Source organism: Bombina bombina, chromosome 3 (genome assembly GCF_027579735.1).
Source record: "Bombina bombina isolate aBomBom1 chromosome 3, aBomBom1.pri, whole genome shotgun sequence".
Classification (NCBI taxonomy): domain Eukaryota; kingdom Metazoa; phylum Chordata; class Amphibia; order Anura; family Bombinatoridae; genus Bombina; species Bombina bombina.
In genome coordinates this window covers 530,821,487-530,846,765 of record NC_069501.1, presented here as the reverse complement: position 1 = coordinate 530,846,765, position 25,279 = coordinate 530,821,487, and the positions used below count along the sequence as shown (strand labels likewise).

The 25,279-nt window shown below is 35.7% G+C and overlaps 1 protein-coding gene across 1 annotated transcript in view; it reads right to left on the bottom strand.

The window, feature by feature from the left end:
- LOC128653593 (uromodulin-like) overlaps positions 1 to 25,057 on the bottom strand; it is a 68,858-nt gene extending 43,801 nt beyond the window's left edge. Inside the window, exons 1-5 of the mRNA XM_053706975.1 lie at positions 24,904 to 25,057; positions 22,597 to 22,659; positions 18,832 to 18,933; positions 13,343 to 13,554; positions 11,811 to 11,965 (exon numbers count right to left, since the gene is read on the bottom strand). Coding sequence (XP_053562950.1) covers positions 11,811 to 11,965; positions 13,343 to 13,554; positions 18,832 to 18,933; positions 22,597 to 22,642 — 515 coding nt within the window. The 5' untranslated portion in view covers positions 22,643 to 22,659; positions 24,904 to 25,057. The remainder of the gene's footprint in view (positions 1 to 11,810; positions 11,966 to 13,342; positions 13,555 to 18,831; positions 18,934 to 22,596; positions 22,660 to 24,903) is intronic.
- Positions 25,058 to 25,279: the final 222 nt, after the last annotated feature.

Genomic DNA, 25,279 nt, shown 5'->3' with positions numbered 1-25,279 from the left:
AATCTTGCAGTCCTCACCTCCTGTTTCTCAACCTCCTACCCTTCTAGATTGTAAGTTCCCACGGGAATAGGGCCCTCAATCCCTCCTGTATGTGTTTGTAAATTGTGTCCTGTCTCTTACAAGTCTTGTATTGTTTTATTTAAATGAATTGGATCCATGGACTGCGCTGCGGAATATGTTGGCGCTTCATAAATAAAGTATATTAATAATAATAATAATATTACAATTTAAGGGCTAAATGTAGCCACCAACCAGCAAGCGCTACCCAGGTGCTACACCAAAAATGGGCTGGCTCCTAAACTTACACTCTTGCTTTTTTAAATAAAGATGCCAAGAGAACAAGGACAAATTGATAATATGAGTAAATTAGAAAGTTGCTTAAAATTGAATGCTCTATCTGAATCATTAAAGTTTAATTTTGACTAGACTATCCATTTAAAGAAAAAAAATTGTGTTTCATATCCCTTTAATCAGATTATGCTTTAGCTAGTTTTATCCTATAAAAGATGCATCCAATTCACTATTTAATCAAAATGGAATTAATAAATATTGTATTGGTGTCACCCCTACAGACTTCACTTCTAGTGCCTCTTTTAAGACAGATTTTGATGTAATTCTGGAGAATCTTCGTGATCTTAATGTGCTTGGAGGGGAAGGGGAATCTTAAATTGTGTACCGAGATGGGGGGGCACGTTTCAAAAACCCTGAAGCTATACCACTTACACTATACAGAAATGGGATCATCATGTTCAGGGGGCCTTTTTGATCCTACCACGATCCATCCACACAGGTAATGAGTAGTCTACACAATTGGATAGCAAATTAAATTATAGGTGTTCTTAAAGTTATGCTTTCTGCATTTTAGCAATGTCTGAAGGACATCATGGATGGATTTTCCTCATCAGAGCTGCAAAGTTTCTTATTCAATTTTCATGCGTTTCGACAGCCTACGCCAGAATTGTTATTGTATAAAAAGATAGATAATCCCTTTATAACCCATTCCCCAGTTTTGCAAAACCAACACAGTTATATTAATATACTTTTTACCTCTGTGATTACCTTGTATCTAAGCCTCCTTATGTCAGTTCTTTTGATAGACTTGCATTTTAGCCAATCAGTGCTGACTAATAAACAACTCCACAAGTGTGAGCACAAGGTATCTATATGGCACACATGAACTAACACTGTCTAATTTTGGGGGCAATTGGTGGACATTTAGAAAATTAACCAGAGGTCTGACACGGTAGCCATAACCAACCACTTGTAATATTTATTGCGTGCCCACAAACAGGAAAATGTGCCCGTTTGCGGGCACACGATAAATTAGTTCTCCACTTGTAATGTAGGCCTTAGTTAGAAGTCTATCCACAAAGCTGCCAACTGACTTGCATGTTAGAAAAAAAAGGCAGGTGAGGCTGGTTAAACTCAGCTATGTCACTGCAGAAATCCAGCATTTTAAAAGTTTAACCAGCTTCCCATCAGAGTTTCTGGTGGGCTAGAAAACATTTTTCTAAGTTTCAATTGACTTTTCAAAGGCAAAGTTCTTTAAAACTAACTTGTAAGCCAACTTAGGGCTCGTTTCCATTGAGCCGTTAAAAATGGAGCCCTTTCAGGCGGCTCCATCTTCTGATTTGAACAGCCAATAGGATTTAAGCAGCACTCATCCTATTGGCTGATTTGACATTTTCAGCCAATAGGAATGCAAGGTACTCCAATATAAAGCAGGTACCTTGCATTCAATCTTCAGTGTGCGCATGAAGAGGACCCTTCATGTTGGATGTCTGCGTGACCGCCGATCCTGTTCAGCTCCGCGCTGCCTTTGCTCCGCGCCACTGGGATGAAAAAAGAAGATGGCTCCCCGACACCGGGATGAAGATTGAAGATGGAGCCTCCTGGAAGAAGACCTTCACCACCGGACTTCAGAAATGGTGATTACCTATGTCGGGGTTTGTGTTATATTTTTTTTGGGGTGATTTTTTTTTTTTTTAGATTAGAGCTTTTTTATGGTCACTAAAGAGCTGGTTGCCCTTTTAAAGGCAATGCCCATACAATGGGTAGCTTAATTATTTTTAGAGTTAGGTCTTTTTTATTTTGTGGGGTTGGGTGGGTGGCTGGGGGCTTTTACTCTTAGGGGTTAATTTGTATTTTTTTTAATGTAAAAGAGCTGCTAAACTTAGGGCAATGCCCTACAAAAGGCCCTTTTAAGGGCTATTGGTAGTTTAGTGTTAGCTTAGGGGATGTTGTTATTTTGGGGTGGCTTTTTTGTTTTTATAGGGGTATTATATTAAGTTTAAATGTTTATTTTGGATAATTTCCTTTATTTTTTTCTGTAATCTTATATTTTTTTATTTTTTGTAATCTTATATTTTTTATTTTAATTTAATCTTAGTTTTTTTATATGTAAACTTAGTTTTTTTTTCTTTCACGTAAAGATAGGATTTTTTAATTTTGGTAATCTTTATTAATTTTTAAAGGTAGTCTTTTTTATTTTATGTAATTGTAGTTAATTGGGGTTAATTTAGGGGGTGTAAGTTTAGGGGGCTTAGTGATTAGATTGATACTTTGCGTTGTGGGGGGTTGGTGGTTTAGGGGTTATTAAGTTAATTAGGTAGATTGCGTTGTGGGGGATGCCGTTTTAGGCGTTAATAGGTTAATTAGGTAGACTGTGTTGTGGAAGGTTGGCAGTTTAGGGGTTAATAGGTTAATTGGGTAGATTGCGTTGTTAGGGGTTGGCGGTTTAGGGGTTAATAGGTTAATTAGGTAGATTGTGTTGTGGGGGTTGGCGGTTTAGGGGTTAATAGTTTAAATAGGTAGCTTGCATTGTGGGTGGGTGGCAGTTTAGAGGTTAATACATTTTATTATTTATTGCATTGTGGAGGGATGGCGAATTAGGGGTTAATACATTTATTAGGTACTTTGCGATGAGGGGGTTGGCGGTTTAGGGGTTAATAGGTTAATTAGGTACTTTGCGTTGTGGGGGGATGGCGGATTAGGGGTTAATACATTTATTAGGTACTTTGTGATGTGGGGGTTGGCAGATTAGGGGTTAATAGTTTAAATAGGTAGATTGTGTTGTGGGGGGTGGCGGTTTAGAGGTTAATACATTTTATTATTAGTTGCAATGTGGGGGGATGGCAGATATAGGGTTTTTAATGTGTTAGGTTTATTTTTTGGAGGCAGGTTAGATTTCAATGGGAACCAGGCATCAAAAACACGAAAATGTTTTCAGTAGTTGGAGTCCGGTTGCCAAAAATTGAGGTATAACACGCCATTGGAAGCAGTCGATGAACGAAATTGCTTCCAACAGCAAATTTATCGTTTTGCGAGCGCACGCAAACCTAATTACGGCTCAATGGAAGCAAGCTCTTTGTAGCCTCTGTACAGCTGAAGCCCAAATGCATGCATTAAAAAAAAAAAAATAGTAATGTATTAAAATTACAAAAAATAATATTAAATTAAAAGCTAAAGGTATCACATCACTATTGTATTTTTAACCTGTTAACTGATATGTTTCTGGATTACATCTTGTGTACTAGACTGAACAGCATTTGTTATAAATCAGTAAAAAAAAATCTAGAGACTGCTTTCTTTACTAGAGTGAAACCACATGATGTTAATACACTATTATTGTAGTTTAATATAAAACATGGGTTTGTCGGGGGGGGGGGGGGCGTGTCTGAACAGTGGCCGGGAACGGTCGCACTTTCTTTAGCTCCAGCGGAATCTCCAATAATCCGCCGATTACAGGAGTAATCCTACAGCCTATCCTACACATATCACCTTCTGCAGTGTACTATTGCATAGCAGAGCTACAGATATCCCACAACACGCTGTATTAGTGAAGCTGAAGCGGGGAATCAGACATTAAAGGCCTAGAGCGGCGGCACACAAATAGGCAGCGCTTCCCCCTCGGTGATCCAAGGTTTTCAGTCACAGCTGAACACGCCAAAATACCAGCCAGCATCCACACATACCCAATCCTACCAACTGAAGAATAGAGAGGAAGAGACACCGAAAATAGCCACACGAAAGTAGCATAGCGTAAGAAAACCCCCAGAAAATAACGACACAGGGGAACTAAAATGGCCGACACAGGAGACACTGGCTTCCAACGCATCTCTAATGATAGCTGGCGCAGAATTGAAGAACTTTTTCAGCGCCTTATTGAGAAGGCCCCGCTAGATGCATTAATGAAACGCTTTGCCTCTATTAGCATAAACAAAGCCTTAAAAATTGATGTGTTGGAAGGCGAGCAGCACCAAACAGAGCTCCCAGATACCGCTACCTCATCACTTCATAGCAGGCTGGATGACATGGCATATCCGGAAATGCCATACAGATTACAAATGCCAACATCTGAGAGGAAAAGCCCATCAAAGGCAGTGATCCAAGATATCACCGGCTTCTCATGTGAATCTCAGTGACCAAGGGGACGTTGCGCCGCGGCCCAGTGGGGTTTCTGGGGGGGGCCCCCGGGAGGTAGCGGCCAAAGAGCAAATGTCACACAGGCCTGCAGCACTGCATGATATCCGTGCCCGCTTTGAAAGCCGACCAGAGAATACCACCACTCCATACAGCTCCTCTCCCACAAGAGTTAACATCAAGGGGGTGATTGAGGTACTTACATTAAAGCCTCCTTTGGAACTGATTAGCTATCTATATTCCAAGAGACTTACTCCTTACCGATATGGCTCTTCTTTAAACCAGAAGCCCATGGGGCTCTCAGAACTTGATGACTATGGATAATCACTTACGACAAGGGGACTTCTTATAATATTCTGATCAGATATTGATGTTTAGTATTAATTTCGCACACATAATCCTTTTTTCTAGTGGATATGTTCCTGTTAAGAGTATGATCGCATTCATTTGTGAATCTCTAGTTGTACCAGTGTTTACAAGTTATAAGAATAGAGTAAGGCAATCTTTTTAGATGTACTTATTTTAGTTAGCGTGGAAGAGTCAGTTAAAAATGTATAGCTCAATTTTTCTCTATGCCCCTCTAGCAAAGTGTAAATGTGCCCTGTTCCCATCTGCTTAATTTACTTCAATTGCTATAAATATTTTTTTATCCTTTCACTACTATGTGCAACATGAAATCTACCAGCTACAAAAGCATGGGAGCTCACATATGACAGATGTAATGTCTAGCATGTTGTCAGGCTGAAACCCCTTGGTATATAACTTATACAGGGTTCATTATAAACATGGGAATAGTCTGAACACAATGATGTACACAACACTTTAGTCCTGATCCTGTGGCTTACGGCCGGAGCCGCAGAGGAAAGGACATGCTTGTTCATAGATATTACCCCATGTCTAACGCATAAGGATAGGGACATAGCTGCAAACCAGTTGAGTCACAATCTACAGAGCTTCTAGCTATACTCAATATACTACATCAAGATGGTAAAATTTTATGCTAAACAGTTATAATGTTATCACTGTCCATAATGAGCAACAATGATAGATTAGTTGTTATTTTCCTACGTGTATTGTTCCTTGTACTACTGGTATATTCAGTCCTAGGTTTTACTTATTTTCTTTTTCAGGATGACAAAACCCCATACTAGATAGTTACTATAACACCACTGTTCATACAGTGCAAAACTGAAAACATGCTTGCTCTTTTCCTCTGTGTATTGCACTGTTTTTTTTATATATATATATATATAATGTAGGCGTGTTTAGCTCTGATTATTGCATCTTTATATGTCATTTAAGCATACTAATATAGTATTGCTTAGTATTATGATGCAAACTTTTGTTTATTTTCTGTTTTGTCTTGTTTTTTCATTTTCTTTTAAAGCTACCCCCTGATCACAATCTGTTATAACGCTTTGGGTCCAAAAGAGACCTTCACTGTTAATTAAGGGGAGAAAAATATGAGAACCATAATTTCTTGGATGCATTTCAGAACAACACAAATTATGTAAAATAAGGATTGTGTCCAGTATTATATATCTGTTTATGTGCAATCTTGTTCTCAATAAAAAATGTTACAAATAAAAAAAACATGGGTTTGTCAGAATGCATGGGATGACTGCATTTCATCTATGTTTTCTCCGTGTTCAAATTAGCATAATAATTGTGTATATCCTAAAACTTAAAAAAATATATATTTTACTATAGAATTTAACATTAAAGTATGTGGGAAGTATGATTAAGGATTAGAACACACCTCAATGATTTATGCCTGTAGTTGTTAAATATATTTACATCTAAGGCCTGTTATAATAAGGTTCTTAAAATCCTAACTATAGCAAGTGAGTAGATGAAGATCATGTGACTTTAAGTCCTTTACTTTTAACAAGTCAGGCTCAAGTCTGTTGCAAGTCTGTGATTTGTGGATAGCCAACTTACTAAAATTGTACTGACAAGTCAGATGATTTTTTTTTTGTTTTTAACAAAGCCGACATGAGCCAACATGGGCAATGCTAGTCAATTGGATTTTTAGAGCAGTCTACCTGGAAATATGTCCACAAGTCACATACGTTAACCAACACAGTATAAGTTAGTTAACATAGTGTCTGGTTGAAAAAAACTAGTCTACAACCTAGTAATGTGCTGAAAATTCCTTATGTTTGTTTCTTCTGAAACTGTTGTCATTAGTACAGTACTATCAAAACTATTTTCTGGCTCTTGATTTTTGGGACCCACAAGGATTGGTTGATATTTATTATTGATACTTATAGCTTTTATTGTAGTTTCCTTGTTCTTGATATTGCATTGATTTTCATTGCATTAATAAATATACACATTAGTAGGAAGAGTTTATCAGCCAATAAGCATTACTAGGAAGTACACAACTGGATACATCAGTATTATTTTTCAATTTAAACAGCTTGTATTTCACATCTAATGATATAGAAAAAAGATATTTATCATATCCAGGTGATGCTCTTTCATATGGGCAACATTTGTGGAGTACAGTGTCCATTTAATTTGTGTTTTTTTAACGATTAATTAGGAATTTAAGACCTGTTTTTGCTAACAGTGCTTAAGTAAGGTGGTGTATACTTGACCCTTAGGAAGACAGAGAGGATAACAATGCATTGATGTGCAGCTGTCTCAGGCAGTCAGGAGTTAAAGGTACATTAAATATATTTCTTATTATTATTATGGGTGCCACCATGTTGAAAATTACCTTTCACTACATTCCAGTACGGACTTTTTTTGCACATGTGCAGCAACTCTACTTCAGATACCTGTAGTGTAACCTAGGTTACAAAATGACAACTCCCTTGATTGGAGGGAAGTGCATGAAATTTATTTAGTGCTAGATTACAAGTGGATCGCTATCTTTAGCGCTAGTAGCGTAAACGCAATTGCAAGGTTGCTGTATTCTTTACGCTCAAATCCATATCACAAGTGGAGCGCTGTCAAAATTACAGCAAATTCGTTTGCGCGAACTCGCGGTAATTCACGCTCCTCATATTTACTATGGGGAGCGTAAAAGGCTAATAAGTGCTTGTATTACAAGTTCAAAGTAAATGCGATCGTGCAAGTGCAATCGCATTTTACAGATCAAAGTTTTTATGCGACTTTAAAGGTTGCATAATAGTTTGTCCAGATAGAACAGTTACACTAAACTACAATAATCACCACTAAAACTCCATCCCTTCACATTGCAATCTAAATAAATAAAGTATTAGCCCCTAAACCGCCATCCCATCACATTGCAAACTACCTAATCAAAATATTAACCCCTAAATAGCCATCCCCCCACTTCGCAATAACTAAACCAGGAGCGTAACTACTGGGGATGCAGAGGTTGCAACTGCGATCGGGCCCTGGAGGCCCCCCCCCCCCCCACTCAGGGCATAGCTACCTTCAGCACAAACTTAGCTATAGATCTCATTGGCGGCTTTGGCGTGCACATTGGCTCCTGACTGCATATGTAGTCTCTGCAAAGGCTAAAAAATTCCTGAACTCCCATAAATATCTCGATAGCTGAGCTGACTGCCTTCTCAGGATTTCCCATTAACTCTCTGCACTCTGACATCACAGAGGGAAGCAGCCACTATACATTGAGGCACTAGGGAGAACGTAACCGTGTGAAAGTCACAAGGCTTCAATTCTCAGTGAGTTTTAAAATTGTGAAGTGTTAAAAAGTTGTTACTAATGAATTAATTAGCCTAATTTTTACCGTAATTTCCTTTGTTTTAGTTTTTTACTGCCCTATACATTCATTGCCTTCAAAATTGTACTTGCTCATATAAATCTTTATGCCACTGAATTTAGTCTCTTCTTATGGATAGATATATTTTTATTCAGAATCTTGTGTTGCTTGTAGTTTTCAGAAACTATTAATGTATATTTATAAGAATTACCCACTTGATGATGCTTTGGTATTATAGAACTGAACCCAAATTTTTTTTCTTTTGTTATTCAGATAGAGCATGCAATTGTAAGCAACTTTCTAATTTACTCCTATTATCAATTATTCTTCGTTATCTTGCTATCTTTATTTGAAAATGAAGACATCTAAGCTTTTTTATTAGTTCAGACTCTGGACAGCACTTTTTTATTGGTGGATGAATTTATCCACCAATCAGCAAGAACAACCCAGGCTGTTCACCAAAAATGGGCCGGCATCTAAACTTACATTCTTGCATTTCAAATAAAGATACCAAGATAATGAAGAAAATTTGATAATAGGAGTACATTAGAAAGTTGCTTAAAATTTCATGCTCTATCTGAATCACGAAAAAAAAAAATTGGGTTTCAGTGTCCCTTAAAGATGACCAGGGATCCCTACTATCTATTTACTCTTGATATATCTCTATAGCTATGTCATCTATACCTATATATCTCAAGAGTAAATAGATAATAGGGATTGCTGGTCTGCTTATGAGGGTATTGTGTAAAATATAAATTGAGCAGTCATATGCGTGTATATGTGTATATATATATATATACATACACATATATATGTATATACTGTATATATAAATATATATATATTTATGTAAATGTACAATATATATATGTATTTATATGTGTGTATACATATATATATATATATATATGTGTAAATGTGTGTATGTATGTATGTATATATGTATGTATCTAAATATAAATGCATATATATATTTATATATTTATAAATATTTATTTATATATATATATATATATATATATATATATATATATATCACTCACACATACTGTGTGAGCTAGTATTCTCACCAGTGGCATATCTTGTGAAATAATAATATCTCAGAAGCCATATGTGTGTGTGCACATAGGTGACTGTGGGTTCTTATGAATGTCTATGACACGGGGGGGGGCTTTATGGATTCTTGCACCGGGGCCCTGGAGTTTCTAGTTATGCCTCTGAACTAAACTATATTAGTAATCCCTAAACTGCCATCCCCCACATTGCAATAACTAAATTATACTTTTAACTCCAAAAACCTACCATTACTAAAAAAACAAAAAACCTAACATTACTAAAAAAAAGAAACAAAAGACTAATATTACCAAAAAAAAAACCCTAACATTACAAACAATAAAAAAGTAATTACCAAAAAATAAAATAAAAAAATTACTCCTATTCTAATACTCTCCTCAAAAAAACACCCCAAAATTGCCTTAAAGCGAATCAGCTCTTAAAGGGACAGCATAAACCAATTTTCATTTAAAGGGACAGTCTACAATATAATTTGTATTGTTTTAAAACATAGATAATCCCTTTATTACCCATTCCTCAGTTTTGCACAACCAACACAGTTATATTAATATACTTTTTACCTCTGTGATTACCTTGTATCTAAGAACCTTCTTCCAGCCCCCTGATCACACGACTGTGACTGTTTATTATCTATTGACTTGCATTTAGTATTGTATTGTGCTAAATCTTAACTCCCCTGGCGTTAACACAGTGTTATCTATATGTCCCACATGTACTTTCAGTCTCTTGTTTTGAAAAGCAATTTAAAAAACATGTGATAAGAGGCAGCCCTCAAGGGCTTAGAAATTAGCATATGAGCCTACCTAGGTTTAGTTTCAACTAAGAATACCAAGAGAACAAAACAAATTTGATGATAAAAGTAAATTGGAAAGTTGATTAAAATTACAAGTCCTATTTGAATAATAAAAGTTTAATTTTGACTAGACTGTCCCTTTAACTGCATATAGTAGACACTACTATAAAGAATAATGTGCACAGATACTGATCTAAAAATCCAGTATAAATCCTTTTAAAAACTTACTTAGAAGCTCCCAGTTTAGCTCTGTAAAAAAGGTAGCTGAACACCCACTGACAGTGCTTGTATAGCAAAAAAAGCAGACACTCCCCTCTTCCTTTGCATATCAAAATACTCTTTACACAAACAGCAGCAAGCTGGAATAGGTATACATCAGTATTCTCCTAAAACTTTGGGGCTTGGTTAGGAGTCTGAAAATCAGTGCAATGTTATTTAAAAATAAGGAAAACTATACATTTTTTTTTACATAAAAACCTGTATAGGCTAAATAAATGGTTCATTTACAAAACATTTATGCAAAGAAAAATCTAGTGTATAATGTCCCTTTAAGGGCTATTTGTAGTTTAGTTTTAGAATAGAGTAATTTTTTTTATTTTTATTTTTGGTAATTACTTTTTTATTTTCTGTAATGTTAGACTTTTTTTTTGTAATGTTATGGTTTTTTTTTTGGTAATGTTAGGTTTTTTTATTTTTAGTAATCTTAGGTGTTTTTTTTTTAGTAATAATATTTTTTTTTTTCAAAGGTACGATTAGGTTTTTATTTAATTTTACAGGTAATTTTTTTGCGTAAATATTGGGGTATTTTAATTTGGGTAAAGTTAGGGGGTTTTAGGTTTAGATGTTAGTTTATTACTTTGCGATGTGGGGTGGTGGTTTAGGGGTTAATAGTATAGGTTAGTTATTCCGATGTGGGGGGGATGGCGGTTCAGGGCTTAATAGTTTATTTAGGTAGTTTGCAATGTTGGGGGGGGGGGTTTAGGGGTTAATAGTATAGTTAAAGGGCCATAATACCCAAATGTTTAAACACTTGAAAGTGATGCAGCATAGCTGTAAAAAGCTGATTAGAAAATATCACCTGAACATCTCTATGTAAAAAAGAAAGATATTTTATCTCAAAAGTTCCTTTTTTAATTTTTTTACCTGCAGCTGGGAGCAGCTGAGTATAACTTTTTACACAGAACTTACTCTGCTGAGCTGAGGAAATTGTGAGGTAAAATATCTTCCTTTTTTACATAGAGATGCTCAGGTGATATTTTCCTGTCAGCTTTTTACAGTTATACTGCATCAGTTTCAAGTGATTGAGCATATGAGTATTATGTCCCTTTAAGTAGTTTGCGATGCGGTGGAGTGGAGGTTTAGGGGTTAATAGTGTAGTGGTGACTTTGCAGTGGGCTATGTGGCGGTTTAGGTGTTATTAAAATAGGGGCTCATGGGGATTCAGGTTAGCGCGCGAGCAGGGTGTTTTTTTTTTTTAAAACTTTTTTGCTCCATTGACTTGTATCGGGTTAGCAATAGAGCAATTGTTTTTTAACTTTCAACTTGTAATGCCAGCGTAACCCGACTCGTGCAAAAGCAATTTAGCGCTCCACTTGTAATCTAACCCTTAGTGTTTAGTTAATAGTCTTCTGATGAAAGTCATAATCATATAAGCTATACACAGATTTGTAATGAATTAGTTTTTCCCCACTGGGAATAGAGAGATCTTTACAGAAAAAATAATGAAATATATACAATTCACAAAGTGTGCCAATAGATTCACTAGACAATCACAAGGTGGATTTATGTTAATAGCTGATTGAAGCTTCTGAAAATACTTACCCAAGTTTTGGATTCAAGGAAACATTAAGAGCTGCAGTGATGTTTACTGGAAATGAGCAACTTAAAGAGATAGTGACATTATTTTTGGATACTATATTCGATGCTTTGGCAGAAATGTACAAGGTATTGGAATAAGTAATGAAACTATTATTTACCTGAAAGAAAAAAAAGAAAAGAAAATATTATTATTATTATTATCGGTTATTTGTAGAGCGCCAACAGATTCCGCAGCGCTATTATATTGATTTTACTTCCCAAAGATTAACATTTGATACAGTATAAGACCTACTAAACAGAGGACCATGGTGCAAACATTTTTGCCCCCTGCCCTCCCCGAAGGTAACTACGTAATAATATATATATGAAGGGGTGTATTCCCCGAAACATCACTAAATAAATCTATTGTTACTAATAATGAGCATAATACATTTTATAATGACACTATTTATACACTGGCAGTCAGAACATAGTGCTGTATAATCATGTGAGTTTCTATACACTATACCTTGATAAGTACACTGCTCTGTATAAATTTGATGAGTATGTATACTCTGATGTGTATTCTATATATCTGTACACACTACAAGTGAACACACTGCACTGTATAATTCTGTTGAGTATCTATACACAGATAATGACCACATAGGCACACACCTATATTTAGACTGGCTGCAATGCCACCCACCCCCCCCCCCCCCCCGGTATTTGTGCTCTGCACCTGCTGCACCAATGGTAGTTCCACCCATTATTAGATACACTTTAACATATGACATTAAAATAGTTGACAGCACTGCAGAAATATTGTCCCTGAAACTGTAATGCATTATATCTGGAAATAGGCTTGGGGTAGTTTTTAAACTACTGTTAGTGATGATTCTAGAAATAATATGTTGGGGGCAAACACTTTCCCCACCAAATTAATTACAGGGGCTGTGGAGCTGTGGACTATGTAGTAGAGTGCCTGTAGGTGGAGTCACATTTGCTCAATGGGTTGAGTCAGAACAGGTAGAGGCAAGGTCATGAGTTTTCTGTGGGTGGAGCTAGAGAGTCTAGGGGAGTGGTTAAGCAGATATTGGTGTGGTTAGACAATTTGGGTGCATGGCTAGGCATGAAGTTGTGGCAAGAAGTTGTGATGTCTGGGGCAGGCAATTGTTTGCCCTCCTCTGTTGCTCAGTACTGTTACATAGTTACCTGTAGAACCACCTCTGACTTTAATACTATCATTATAAGGCAGACGAACATTATTTATGTGTAACTTTGCCATTTATGTAGGTAGGCTTAGGTTTAGTACTAAGAGCTGTTAACTGGGTATTAGAATATCCTGGAGAAATTTGATTCTACTGATCCGTAATATCTGAGACTAACATTGGGTTTAGCTTTTGGTTGACAGAGAGTTGACGGAATTATTTAATTCATGGGCCCAGGCAGCACAAGTCTTGAGCTGGCCGTGTCTTGACTTTCATGTTTCATGTATCTTGCTGTATTTTGATACTGTCTCTAGATTAAACACAACTTTAATAGAATATACTTACTTTTAAAATAGTACCACAGTCTCCCTCTTTCAGTGGTCGTCTAAAAATCAGCTTGGCAGTACTGTTATTAAAAATCTGATCCTCTCCTATGCAGCTCTCATTATTCAGGTGTACGTTAGTTGATAAATAGCTGCTTTTCTCCAGTTGGCACTTTAGTATATCCACAAATAGTGTATTAGCAGTGCACTCAAAGTTTGGGCTTGGAGGAAAATCTGTGACAAAAGGCAGAATACAAACTCAATCAAATACAGAGATTATTCATTTTATGTATGCACTGTGCAGTATAGGCCAGATTGATAGTCCAAATATACTGTATATCCAGAGAGATTAAGATAAAGTAGGAGAGATTGTATTCTTGGAGTTTAGAGAATGTGATTGAATTTGTAGGCTGGATGTGTTCCATGTGGATAAATTGTATGAAAACATCCCTCAATAATCCTCTTAGTAAAGTAAAAGTTAAAGGGACATGAAACCCAAATTTTTTCTTTTAGGATTTAGAAAGAGCATGCAATTTTAAACAACTTTCTAATTTACTTCTATTAACTAATTTGCTTTATTCTCTTGATATATTGTGCTGAAAAGCATATCTAGATATGCGCAGTATCTGCTGATTGGTTGCTGTACATAGATGCCTCATATGATTGGCTCACCCATGTGCATTGCTATTTCTTCAACAAAGGATAGCTAAATAATGAAGCAAACTAGATAATAGAAGTACATTGGAATGTTGTTTAAAATTGTATTCTGTACTTGAATCATGAAATAATTTTTTTGGGTTTAGTGTCCCTTTAACCATTGCCTCACTATTTGCCTATCTAGCTATCTAGCTCTATCTATCTTATCTATTTATCTATCATCTATCTATCTATCTATCTATCTATCTATATTTCTATCTAGCTCTATCTATCTATCTATCTATCTATCTATCTATCTATCTATCTATCTATCATATATATCTGTCATATCTATCTATCTATCTATCTATCCTATCTTATCTATCTATCTATCTATCTATCTATCTATCTATCTATCTATCTATCTATCTATCTTATCTGTCTTATCTATCTGTCTTATCTATCTGTCTTATCTATCTATCTATCTATCTATCTATCATCTATCTATCCATCTATCCATCTATCTTACCTATCTATCTTACCTATCCTATCCTATCTATCTATCTTACCTATCTATCCTATCTATCTATCTATCTATCTATCTTTTTTTTTTTTTTTTAAATATCTGTTTATTTTTTTTTTAAGAGAATATGGAACAGAGTCAGCCACATAATAATTTCAAACATGATATACATTTCAAAAAATAAGAAAATCCATAAAGTCTAGACATTTTCTTGAAACAATATATACAGAATCATCTACATTGAAATATCCTACCCAATGCCTATTTCATCGAAGAAATGTCACAAAATATACACACAATGAAAACTCCATATCCTACATTGCTTATCCTACTAAAAAAAAAGAATTATTTACTGGAGATTATATTCCGGCAAAGTTTAATTCCTAACTCCTAGTCATGAACTCAGACCATCCATCCCAGGAGGGAAGGGAGAGAGAGCGGGAGAGAGAACAAAAACAAAAACAAAAAAAAACAGAAATTAAATTCTTCTACCTACTGTTCCCCTCCCCCTTCTCTCTAACTTTCAGTTTTTATCTGGAACTCGCCCAGTTCAAAGGGAGAGCCCCCGATACTATCATATTCAAAAAGGGGAGAGTATCTTGGAATGGGGCTATAATCTGCTGTTGTAATGGTAGCGGTAACCTGCATATGTATTTTTTCCATTTCTTAAAGAATAACCCTATCTGTTTCTCTGCCTCTTTTTTCAGTCCTATTTGCTCTAAAATAATCTGCGATCTCATTTGATTCTGAAATTCTTTTATAAAAGGGGAATTTTTCTGTTTCCAACCTTTACATATTAAATTCCTAGCTAGCAAAATCGTTAAGTTAATAAACTGTCTATCACTCGGAGTCTGGGCAGGGTGTAAAAAAAAAATATGTGTAGCATTTAATTCAATCTTAGTCGACACATTTCTATTTGTCCAATGCTGTATTTTCCTCCAATATTGTACAATTTTAGGACAGTTCCAAAAACAATGTATCAAATCAGCGTTTGGATTATGGCATTTTGGACATATACTCTGTTGTGTAGACCACCTAGCAATTCTGGCTGGGGTTAAATAAAAATTGTTTATGAGCTTATATTGTGTCTCTCGTAAATTAACTCTGTCTGATGCTTCCATAGTCCTTACAAGACTATCTGATATATCTTTATTTTGTATGTCCGGAAAATATAATGTATATTTCCTTTTAATCTGATTTAAATGCTCAGCTCCCTCGAATTTCATGATATATTGATACCAGATTGTTATGGATCTAATTCTGGCTTTATATAATACTAATCCGGGGTCGGTGATTGGATGAGACCAATCCTGGCCAAACCGTTTTATGCAGTCATCTATTAGATGGCGAACTTGCAAGAAAGCATAAAAATGTTTGGGAGACAGTTTATTTTCCCTGGTCAGGTTTTCATAAGATTTTATTATGCCCGATTGTGGTTCTCTCAATTGTGATAGATATGACAGTCCCTGTGCTTTCCATTCATGGAACACTTTATTATTATAACCTGGTGAAAAATCTGGGTTGCCCATAATCGGGAGGAAATTGGAAATCTGAAACTCCTGCCCCAACAACTTATCTATCTTATCTATCTCCCTTATCTATCTATCTATCTATCTATCTATCTATCTATCTATCTATCTATCTTACCTATCCTATCTATCTATCTATCTATCTATCTATCTATCTATCTATCTATCTTACCTATACTATCTATCTATCTTATCTATCTATTTTATCCATCTATCTATCTATCTATCTATCTATCTATCTTATCTATCTATCTATCTATCATCTATCTATCTTATCTATCTATCTATCTATCTATCTATCTTATCTATCTATCTATCTATCTATCTATCTTATCTATCTATCTTATGTATCTATCTATCTATCTATCTATCTTATCTATCTATCTATCTATCTATCTATCTATCTATCTATCTATCTATTTATCTATCTATCTTATCTATCTATCTATCTATCTATCTATCTATCTATCTATCTATCTTATCTATCTATCTATCTATCTTACCTATCTATCTTATCTATCTATCTATCTATCTATCTATCTTATCTATCTATCTATATATCTATCGTCTTCTCTCTAGCTCTGTCTCTCACATTTATACTTTTTAGTTACTTTATATTTTGCCACCTCACTATATAAGCTTTATAGCTAAAAAAGACCAAACAAAGGGTCACTATATTGATGTTTAACTATAGGATGCAGTACTGAAGTCACTCTGTGCTTCTCTTCTCTTGGGGAAATACCTTAATATAATGCTAAGTGGCAAATCATTTAAAGCAAAGTTCACATTAGAAACCAAATTTTACATTTGCGGTATTCTTTGGTATTGTATTTTTATCACAAGAAATTAAGCTTTACTGTCTTTAATAAATTAGATGAAACCAAAAATAATATCAATTCATTCCTTATTGCTAATGAATTATTGTTTATGTATATACGATGAGTAACTTTACTATCAACAATTTTAAAGCTAAAATGTTTTCTTGTATAAAACATGCTCAGGAATTCTCTTTCATCATCAGGAGTTTTAGATCTTGCACTTACACATATTGCTATCTTGATAGATATGTTAGATATATTTCTACAAAAGGAAATAACCAAGTTTACAGTGGATATGTCTATTGTTGAGGATATATTATTTAGTGAAAGATGTGAGCAGCTTTCAACAAATCCTGGGAAACTTGTCATTTAGACAAGAAAAATGAAACCTGTGATCAGCGTGTTGCTGCAGACATACATGGTGCAATATACAGGTAGCCCTCAGTTTACACCGGGGTTAGGTTCCAGAAGGAATGGTTGTAAATCGAAACTGTTGTAAATTGAAACCCAGTTTATAATGTAAATCAATGGGAAGTGAGGGAGTTAGGTTCCAGGCCCCTCTTAAAATTGGCATAAGTAACACCTAATACATTATTTATAAAGCTTGGAAATGAAGACGTTAAATGCTAAACAGCATTATAAACCTAATAAAATAATCACACAACACAGAATATATAATTAAACTAAGTTAAATGAACAAGAAAATTTGCTAAACAGCATTATAAACCTAATAAAACAATCACACAACACAGACTTTACTTGCATTTTTCTGCAAACAGTTCTTTCTATGCATTCCAATCTGGACTGATTTATAGACAGGAAGATCTTGTTCCTTTGCAAGCTGCTCGATAGCTCAGGTCTGGTTAAACTGATTAATTTCAGCTTGCTTGGCTTGCATATCTTTGCTGCAACACAAGCGGACAGCTCCACCTACTGGCTATTTTAATCAATGCACTGCTTCTCAATGCTTTTCAATAGCAGTCACATGACTGAAAAAAAAGATTGTTATTCTGAAACGGTGCAAATTGAACCGTTGTAAACCGAGGGCCACCTGTATATGACCTGACAGTGAGAGGCAAAATGCATGAAAAGGTTTATCTTATTCCCTTCTGAGTGTTTTCACTGTGGGAACTTCTGGTAGGGTAATATTGAAGAGTAAACATAGATGAAAATATGCTAAATTACAATGGGTGTTGTGAGGCCTGCGCTTTGTGCAGGGCAAGAGGGGCAGCTGCCCTGGGCCCCATACTTTGGAGGGCCCATGCTGTCAGAAGTGAGTGTATGAGAAGGTGCCATGTACATCCTTTATTTAGTTTATAAAGAAATGTTTAGGGTGTCAGGTGGTATAATATATAGTGGTATTATTTATATAGAATGCACTAGAATCCTAGCGTTTTACAAATGCTAGGATTCACTATTGAAACAAATAAAGGGGACTTTCATTCATGAAGTATAAGATACTTCATGTAGAAAGCTCCTTTATTTGGTTCAATCGATCGCCGTTCTTAGCTGCTACAGCTCCCATGGGTGCCAAGCCGGATTTACCGCACAGCTATTGGCTAAGAGGTGAAAACGTCACCTCTTAGCAAAAAAATTTTTTAGCCGTGGGCTGCCGTAGCAGCTAAGAACGGCGATCGATTGAAACAAATAAAGGAACCTTCTACATGAAGTATCTTATACTTCATGAATGAAAGTCCCCTTTATTTGTTTCAATAGTGAATCCTAGCATTTGTACAACGCTAGGATTGACTTTCACTTTAATGTTGGAACAAGGGTATTCCATACAGGGGGAGGGGAAAAGGGGGGAGGGGTTCAGGGCCTGGGTATTGTGACCTATTACTGTATGCTTCACCCTTGTTTTCAAGAAGACAGAAATGTAGCTAATTTGTGGAAAGGAGTCACTTGGTGGATGTTTATTATGCAAATTGAATATTCTGTTTTGCTTGATAAAGAAAGTTATCTTAAGTTACAAACAATGTATCTATTTTTTTAATGAATACCTTACCTTGTCTTTTGTAGTATGTTGTATTACATGAACAGGTGCTAGTAGAAGCCCCGCAGGTCTGATCAATAGAACAATCTGAGTCTGATGTACAGCTATATGATGCTAGGGAGAGAAAGAGAGAGAGAGAAAGGGGGGGGGGATGAGAGAAAGAGAGACATTCAAATAAAGAATAGGTGATTACTCAAACAAAACTTGCTCAAGATACATTTACACACTGTCTTATCATATGCTCTGTTCTGTATTTTTATTTTCAGGAATTCTTTCTGAATTGCTGTTAGCAGTTAGTTTTAGCACTTTTCATAATTTGAATGGGTGTAACCTTATGTCAAAATTCCTGCACAAGCACAAATTGTCAAAGACACGGACCACCCCTGGTATACCATTGTGGTGAAGGACAAATCTGATAAATGTGCTGGTTTGCATCAATTGTGTCTTTAAAGATATCCTTCAAATGCTGGTCTTCACGTTCATCTTGATGCAAATGAACATTTGTTTTTAACATAAATAAGGGCTGGATTGGGCTTGTTTTGTGTGCATGTGTTTTGTGTGTGTATATGTGTATATGTATGTATGTGTATATATATATATGTTTGTATGTGCTTGCGTGTGTGTGTATAGTTGTGTATGTTTGTGTGTATACATATGTGTATATGTGTATGTATGTGTTTGCATATGTGTGTGTATAGGTGTGTATGTGTATATATATATATATATATATATATATATATATATATATATAAATATGTGTTTTTTTTGTTTGTGTGTATAGATCTGTATGAGTTTGTATGTTTGTATATATACTTGTATATGTGCATGTATGTGCTTGCGTGTGTGTATATGTGTGTATATGCATGTATGTGTGTGTGTGTATACAGGGAGTGCAGAATTATTAGGCAAGTTGTATTTTTGAGGATTAATTTTATTATTGAACAACAACCATGTTCTCAATGAACCCAAAAAACTCATTAATATCAAAGCTGAATAGTTTTGGAAGTAGTTTTTAGTTTGTTTTTAGTTATAGCTATTTTAGGGGGATATCTGTGTGTGCAGGTGACTATTACTGTGCATAATTATTAGGCAACTTAACAAAAAACAAATATATACCCATTTCAATTATTTATTTTTACCAGTGAAACCAATATAACATCTCAACATTCACAAATATACATTTCTGACATTCAAAAACAAAACAAAAACAAATCAGCGACCAATATAGCCACCTTTCTTTGCAAGGACACTCAAAAGCCTGCCATCCATGGATTCTGTCAGTGTTTTGATCTGTTCACCATCAACATTGCGTGCAGCAGCAACCACAGCCTCCCAGACACTGTTCAGAGAGGTGTACTGTTTTCCCTCCTTGTAAATCTCACATTTGATGATGGACCACAGGTTCTCAATGGGGTTCAGATCAGGTGAACAAGGAGGCCATGTCATTAGATTTTCTTCTTTTATACCCTTTCTTGCCAGCCACGCTGTGGAGTACTTGGACGCGTGTGATGGAGCATTGTCCTGCATGAAAATCATGTTTTTCTTGAAGGATGCAGACTTCTTCCTGTACCACTGCTTGAAGAAGGTGTCTTCCAGAAACTGGCAGTAGGACTGGGAGTTGAGCTTGAATCCATCCTCAACCCGAAAAGGCCCCACAAGCTCATCTTTGATGATACCAGCCCAAACCAGTACTCCACCTCCACCTTGCTGGCGTCTGAGTCGGACTGGAGCTCTCTGCCCTTTACCAATCCAGCCACGGGCCCATCCATCTGGCCCATCAAGACTCACTCTCATTTCATCAGTCCATAAAACCTTAGAAAAATCAGTCTTGAGATATTCTTGGCCTAGTCTGGACGTTTCAGCTTGTGTGTCTTGTTCAGTGGTGGTCGTCTTTCAGCCTTTCTTACCTTGGCCATGTCTCTGAGTATTGCACACCTTGTGCTTTTGGGCACTCGGTTGCAGCTCTGAAATATGGCCAAACTGGTGGCAAGTGGCATCTTGGCAGCTGCACGCTTGACTTTTCTCAGTTCATGGGCAGTTATTTTGCGCCTTGGTTTTTCCACACGCTTCTTGCGACCCTGTTGACTATTTTGAATGAAACGCTTGATTGTTCGATGATCACGCTTCAGAAGCTTTGCAATTTTAAGAGGGCTGCATCCCTCTGCAAGATATCTCACTATTTTTGACTTTTCTGAGCCTGTCAAGTCCTTCTTTTGACCCATTTTGCCAAAGGAAAGGAAGTTGCCTAATAATTATGCACACCTGATATAGGGTGTTGATGTCATTAGACCACACCCCTTCTCATTACAGAGATGCACATCACCTAATATGCTTAATTGGTAGTAGGCTTTCGAGCCTATACAGCTTGGAGTAAGACAACATGCATAAAGAGGATGATGTGGTCAAAATACTCATTTGCCTAATAATTCTGCACTCCCTGTATATATATATATATATATATATATGTGTCTATATGTGTATGTATGTGTTTGCATGTGTGTGGATATATGCGTATGTATGTGTTTGTGTGTGTGTATATGTGTGTATATGTATGTATGTGTGTGTGTGTGTATATATATATATGTCTATATGTGTATGTATGTGTTTGCATGTGTGTGGGTATATGTGTATGTATGTGTTTGCGTGTGTGTATATGTGTATATGTATGTATGTGTGTGTGTGTGTATATATATATATATATGTCTATATGTGTATGTATGTGTTTGCATGTGTGTGGGTATATGTGTATGTATGTGTTTGCGTGTGTGTATATGTCTATATGTATGTATGTGTGTGTGTGTGTATATATATATATGTCTATATGTGTATGTATGTGTTTGCATGTGTGTGGGTATATGTGTATGTATGTGTTTGCGTGTGTGTATATGTGTATATGTATGTATGTGTGTGTGTGTGTATATATATATATATATGTCTATATGTGTATGTATGTGTTTGCATGTGTGTGGGTATATGTGTATGTATGTGTTTGCGTGTGTGTATATGTCTATATGTATGTATGTGTGTGTGTATATATATATATATATATATATATATGTCTATATGTGTATGTATGTGTTTGCGTGTGTGTGGGTATATGTGTATGTATGTGTGCATATATGTGCGTGTATGTAGATATATGTGTATTTGTGTATGTATGTTTGCATGCTTTTGTGGGTATATATATATATTTATTTATGGGCTAGTTTTTGGAAAGGGTGCTGTTCAAATGAGGGGGCCTTGCCACAAACATGGACCTGGGGCCCAGTAAGTTCCAGTTACGGCTCTGAAATGCAGAAACATATTTTGCTCAATAGCAGAGCTCCCAACCATTCTACTACTTGCGGGATTGTCACACTCTTCTTCCTGCAGCTCTCTCTTGCTTATTAGTGGTCTAGTTTCCAAAGTTAAACCAGGGTCTGCCTAGCCACCCCCCTAAACCCCACACGCTCCACCTAGGGTATGTCCAACCCACCTACAGATCATTCAGTCCCACACTTGTGACTCCGCCTTGCCTTTAATGACTCCACCTATGGGACACCTACGGCTCCACCCACAAGTCTAATGCAGTTCAGGAAATACTGGGAGTTATGCAATAACCTGAAAAACTGCTATATCATCTTTTAAAACAGTGGGTTTGGAACACATTTTATTTAAAATGAGTTAATAACATTTATTTGTCACACAGAAACACTGTAAAGTGGGTTCCTACTCACTAACGCTTATTTTATCATTTTTGTTTGCAGAGAATGATGACTAGGAAGTGGTTTTGCTTACCTGTTATCATGCCACAAAGAGTTAGGAAAAGCAGAAGAGTCTTCATGATTAAAAGTGTGTTGTCTAGAATGAGAAGCAAATTGTGAGTATACTTTGTATACCCCAGGCCTTACAAATGTAATAAACACTATAATTGAATAACATATACAAAAATAAAACAATTAAACTAGAACTAAGCCATAATAGGACATTTCATTGAAAAAGACCCACTGGATAGAACAAGGCAAACTTTTTTTTTTTTTTTCAAAACATAAATTTTATTAAAAGCATATTAAATCCCCCAATTAATCCCCAATAAAAGGCCAGATTACAAGTGGAGAGGTATTTAATGCTCCCGCTCAAGTGCGCTAGAAATAAGATTTTTGTGCGCCTCGGGTAGCGCTCGTATAACAAGTTGAAAGTAAACTGTTTTCATTTGCGCGCTAACCCGATGCGCATAAGAATCCGAACTTAGAATATCACGCGCACGATTAAGTATTCCCCTATAGATGTCAATAAAGCAAAAAAAGTGGAAAGGAAGCCTAAAACCTTACTCTTGCGCAAACTTTAAAGGGACATTATACACTCATTTTTTCTTTGCATAAATGTTTTGTAGATGCTCTATTTATATAGCCCATAAAGTAGTTTTTTTTTAAATGTATAGTTTTGCTTATTTTTAAATAACATTGCTCTTATTTTTAGACTAACCAAGCCCCAAAGTTTTATGAGAATACCGTCAGCTACCTTCTCCAGCTTGCTCCTGTTTGTGTAAAGGGTCTTTTCATATGCAAAAGAAGGGGGAGGGGGGAGTGTCTTATTTACCACTTGCAGTGGGCTTTCCAGCTACCTTTTCAACAGAGCTAAACTTAGAGCTTCTAAGTTTTTAAACAGTTTTATACTGGATTTTTATACCAGTATCTGTGCATCTTATTCTTTGTAGTAGTGTCTATTACATGCAGTTATATGAAAATGAGTGTATATACTGTCCCTTTAACATCCTTTTAACAAGCTGTACCTAAGAGTACACAAACGCACTGAGATATTTTTAAATATATATTTTTGTCCTCAAAAGTCTCATGCCAAATACAAGTAATAGACAAAACAAAGAAATAAGAACAAACTAAAGAAAGTTCAACATACTTTCATTATTTATTTTGTCCTCTTTTCCTAGTTTAACTCTGATCTCTGTGGGTTTCCCAGTTCTGAGACTTGGGAAAAACTCTACAAACCTAATCCTGACAAGTATCTGCCTCTAATTAGCATCAGCGGCGATAAAATAAGCAATGCAAGGTTTGCTAACATAATGACAGTGGCATATCATGGCTTCTCAAGTAACAAGTCAAGATTGACTCCTCCACATAAGACAAGTTGTGGTGTAATTTAACCATTGAAAACTTTTGCAGCAAAAACAGTGTGTTAAAGTGACAGTTTACTCACATTTGTCTCCCCTTTAAATTGTTCCCAAGTTTACCTGCTGGAGTGTATTAAATTGTTTACAAGTAGCTCCTTTACCCAAATTTCAGCATTTAAAATAGCAGATTTAGCCTATACTTAAAGTTTCTATACTGGAGTCTATGCTATTGATAAACCTAAAGTAAAAACAGCCAGCAGAAGAAATTACACGCCCGGTGGGGTGCAGGATACGGGGTGCAGGATACTTAAGTAATAAAACATTAATTTTCTATTGTCCTCTCTAAGTATTGAGCTTTAGTTAATAGACAAATATAAAATAAGGAAACAAGGGTGTGTACACAACGTGATAATATAATAAGATCTCATATTACCTGCAAGCTCAACCCATTTCAATAGGTTTAAAAGCACAACACTAGCTAATTCATATACACAAATAAACCTGAAAATGCAATTTCTTATACATTTTATACTCTGCAGCTGGTATAACAAGTCATTGAAAACAATTTTACAGTATACTGTCTCTTTAATGTATCCAGATAGTTTTCACAATTGACTGGTATATTACTTGATTTCTGACTACAAAAAAAAGTTTAATTTTAGACTCTCAGTTATCTAACCATTACAAAATATTTATACTGAGTTTTCATTTTTTAAATTTTACTTTTATATTGGTTTTATTCCCCCATTCCATATGCATTAGGTTTCAATATTTCTACTGGGCATCGAATATGATGGGTAAACATCACTGGTTGTCTAATACTGTTAAATGTATTACCTGTCTTGCAATTAAGTTTACACACTATACAGTATATTGCATATTGTTAGCTTTAGTCAATTGAATCCAAAAATCATAAGCAATAAGTCCATACTATTTAGACCAACATACTAAATTCACAAAATAAGCCCATCTCTTACCTTCCTCCAAAAGACCTGGAACACAGAGTAAGTCCTAGAATAGATTAGATATGTTTTTTCTTGGAAGGAGCTATTAAAAAGATGAAAGCAGCAGTATGATTGCGTTACTGTTTTAGGACCTATATATACAAATCAAGTGGAATGTTCAGAATTTTTAGTCCATTACAAGGGAGGGTGCGGTTAAGTGAATATTCTGCATTTTAAGATTTAGAAAAATGAGGTTAAGATGAAACTAGACCAATTTCAAATTTGATGATTTTTTGCCTAAAGCTTCCACCCTAATCATGTTTTAAATGTTTAAAGAACAGATCAGGTTTTGGTATTAGTAGGATTATTAGTACATTATGCTTACATTTTCATTTCTCATTTAGGGCCC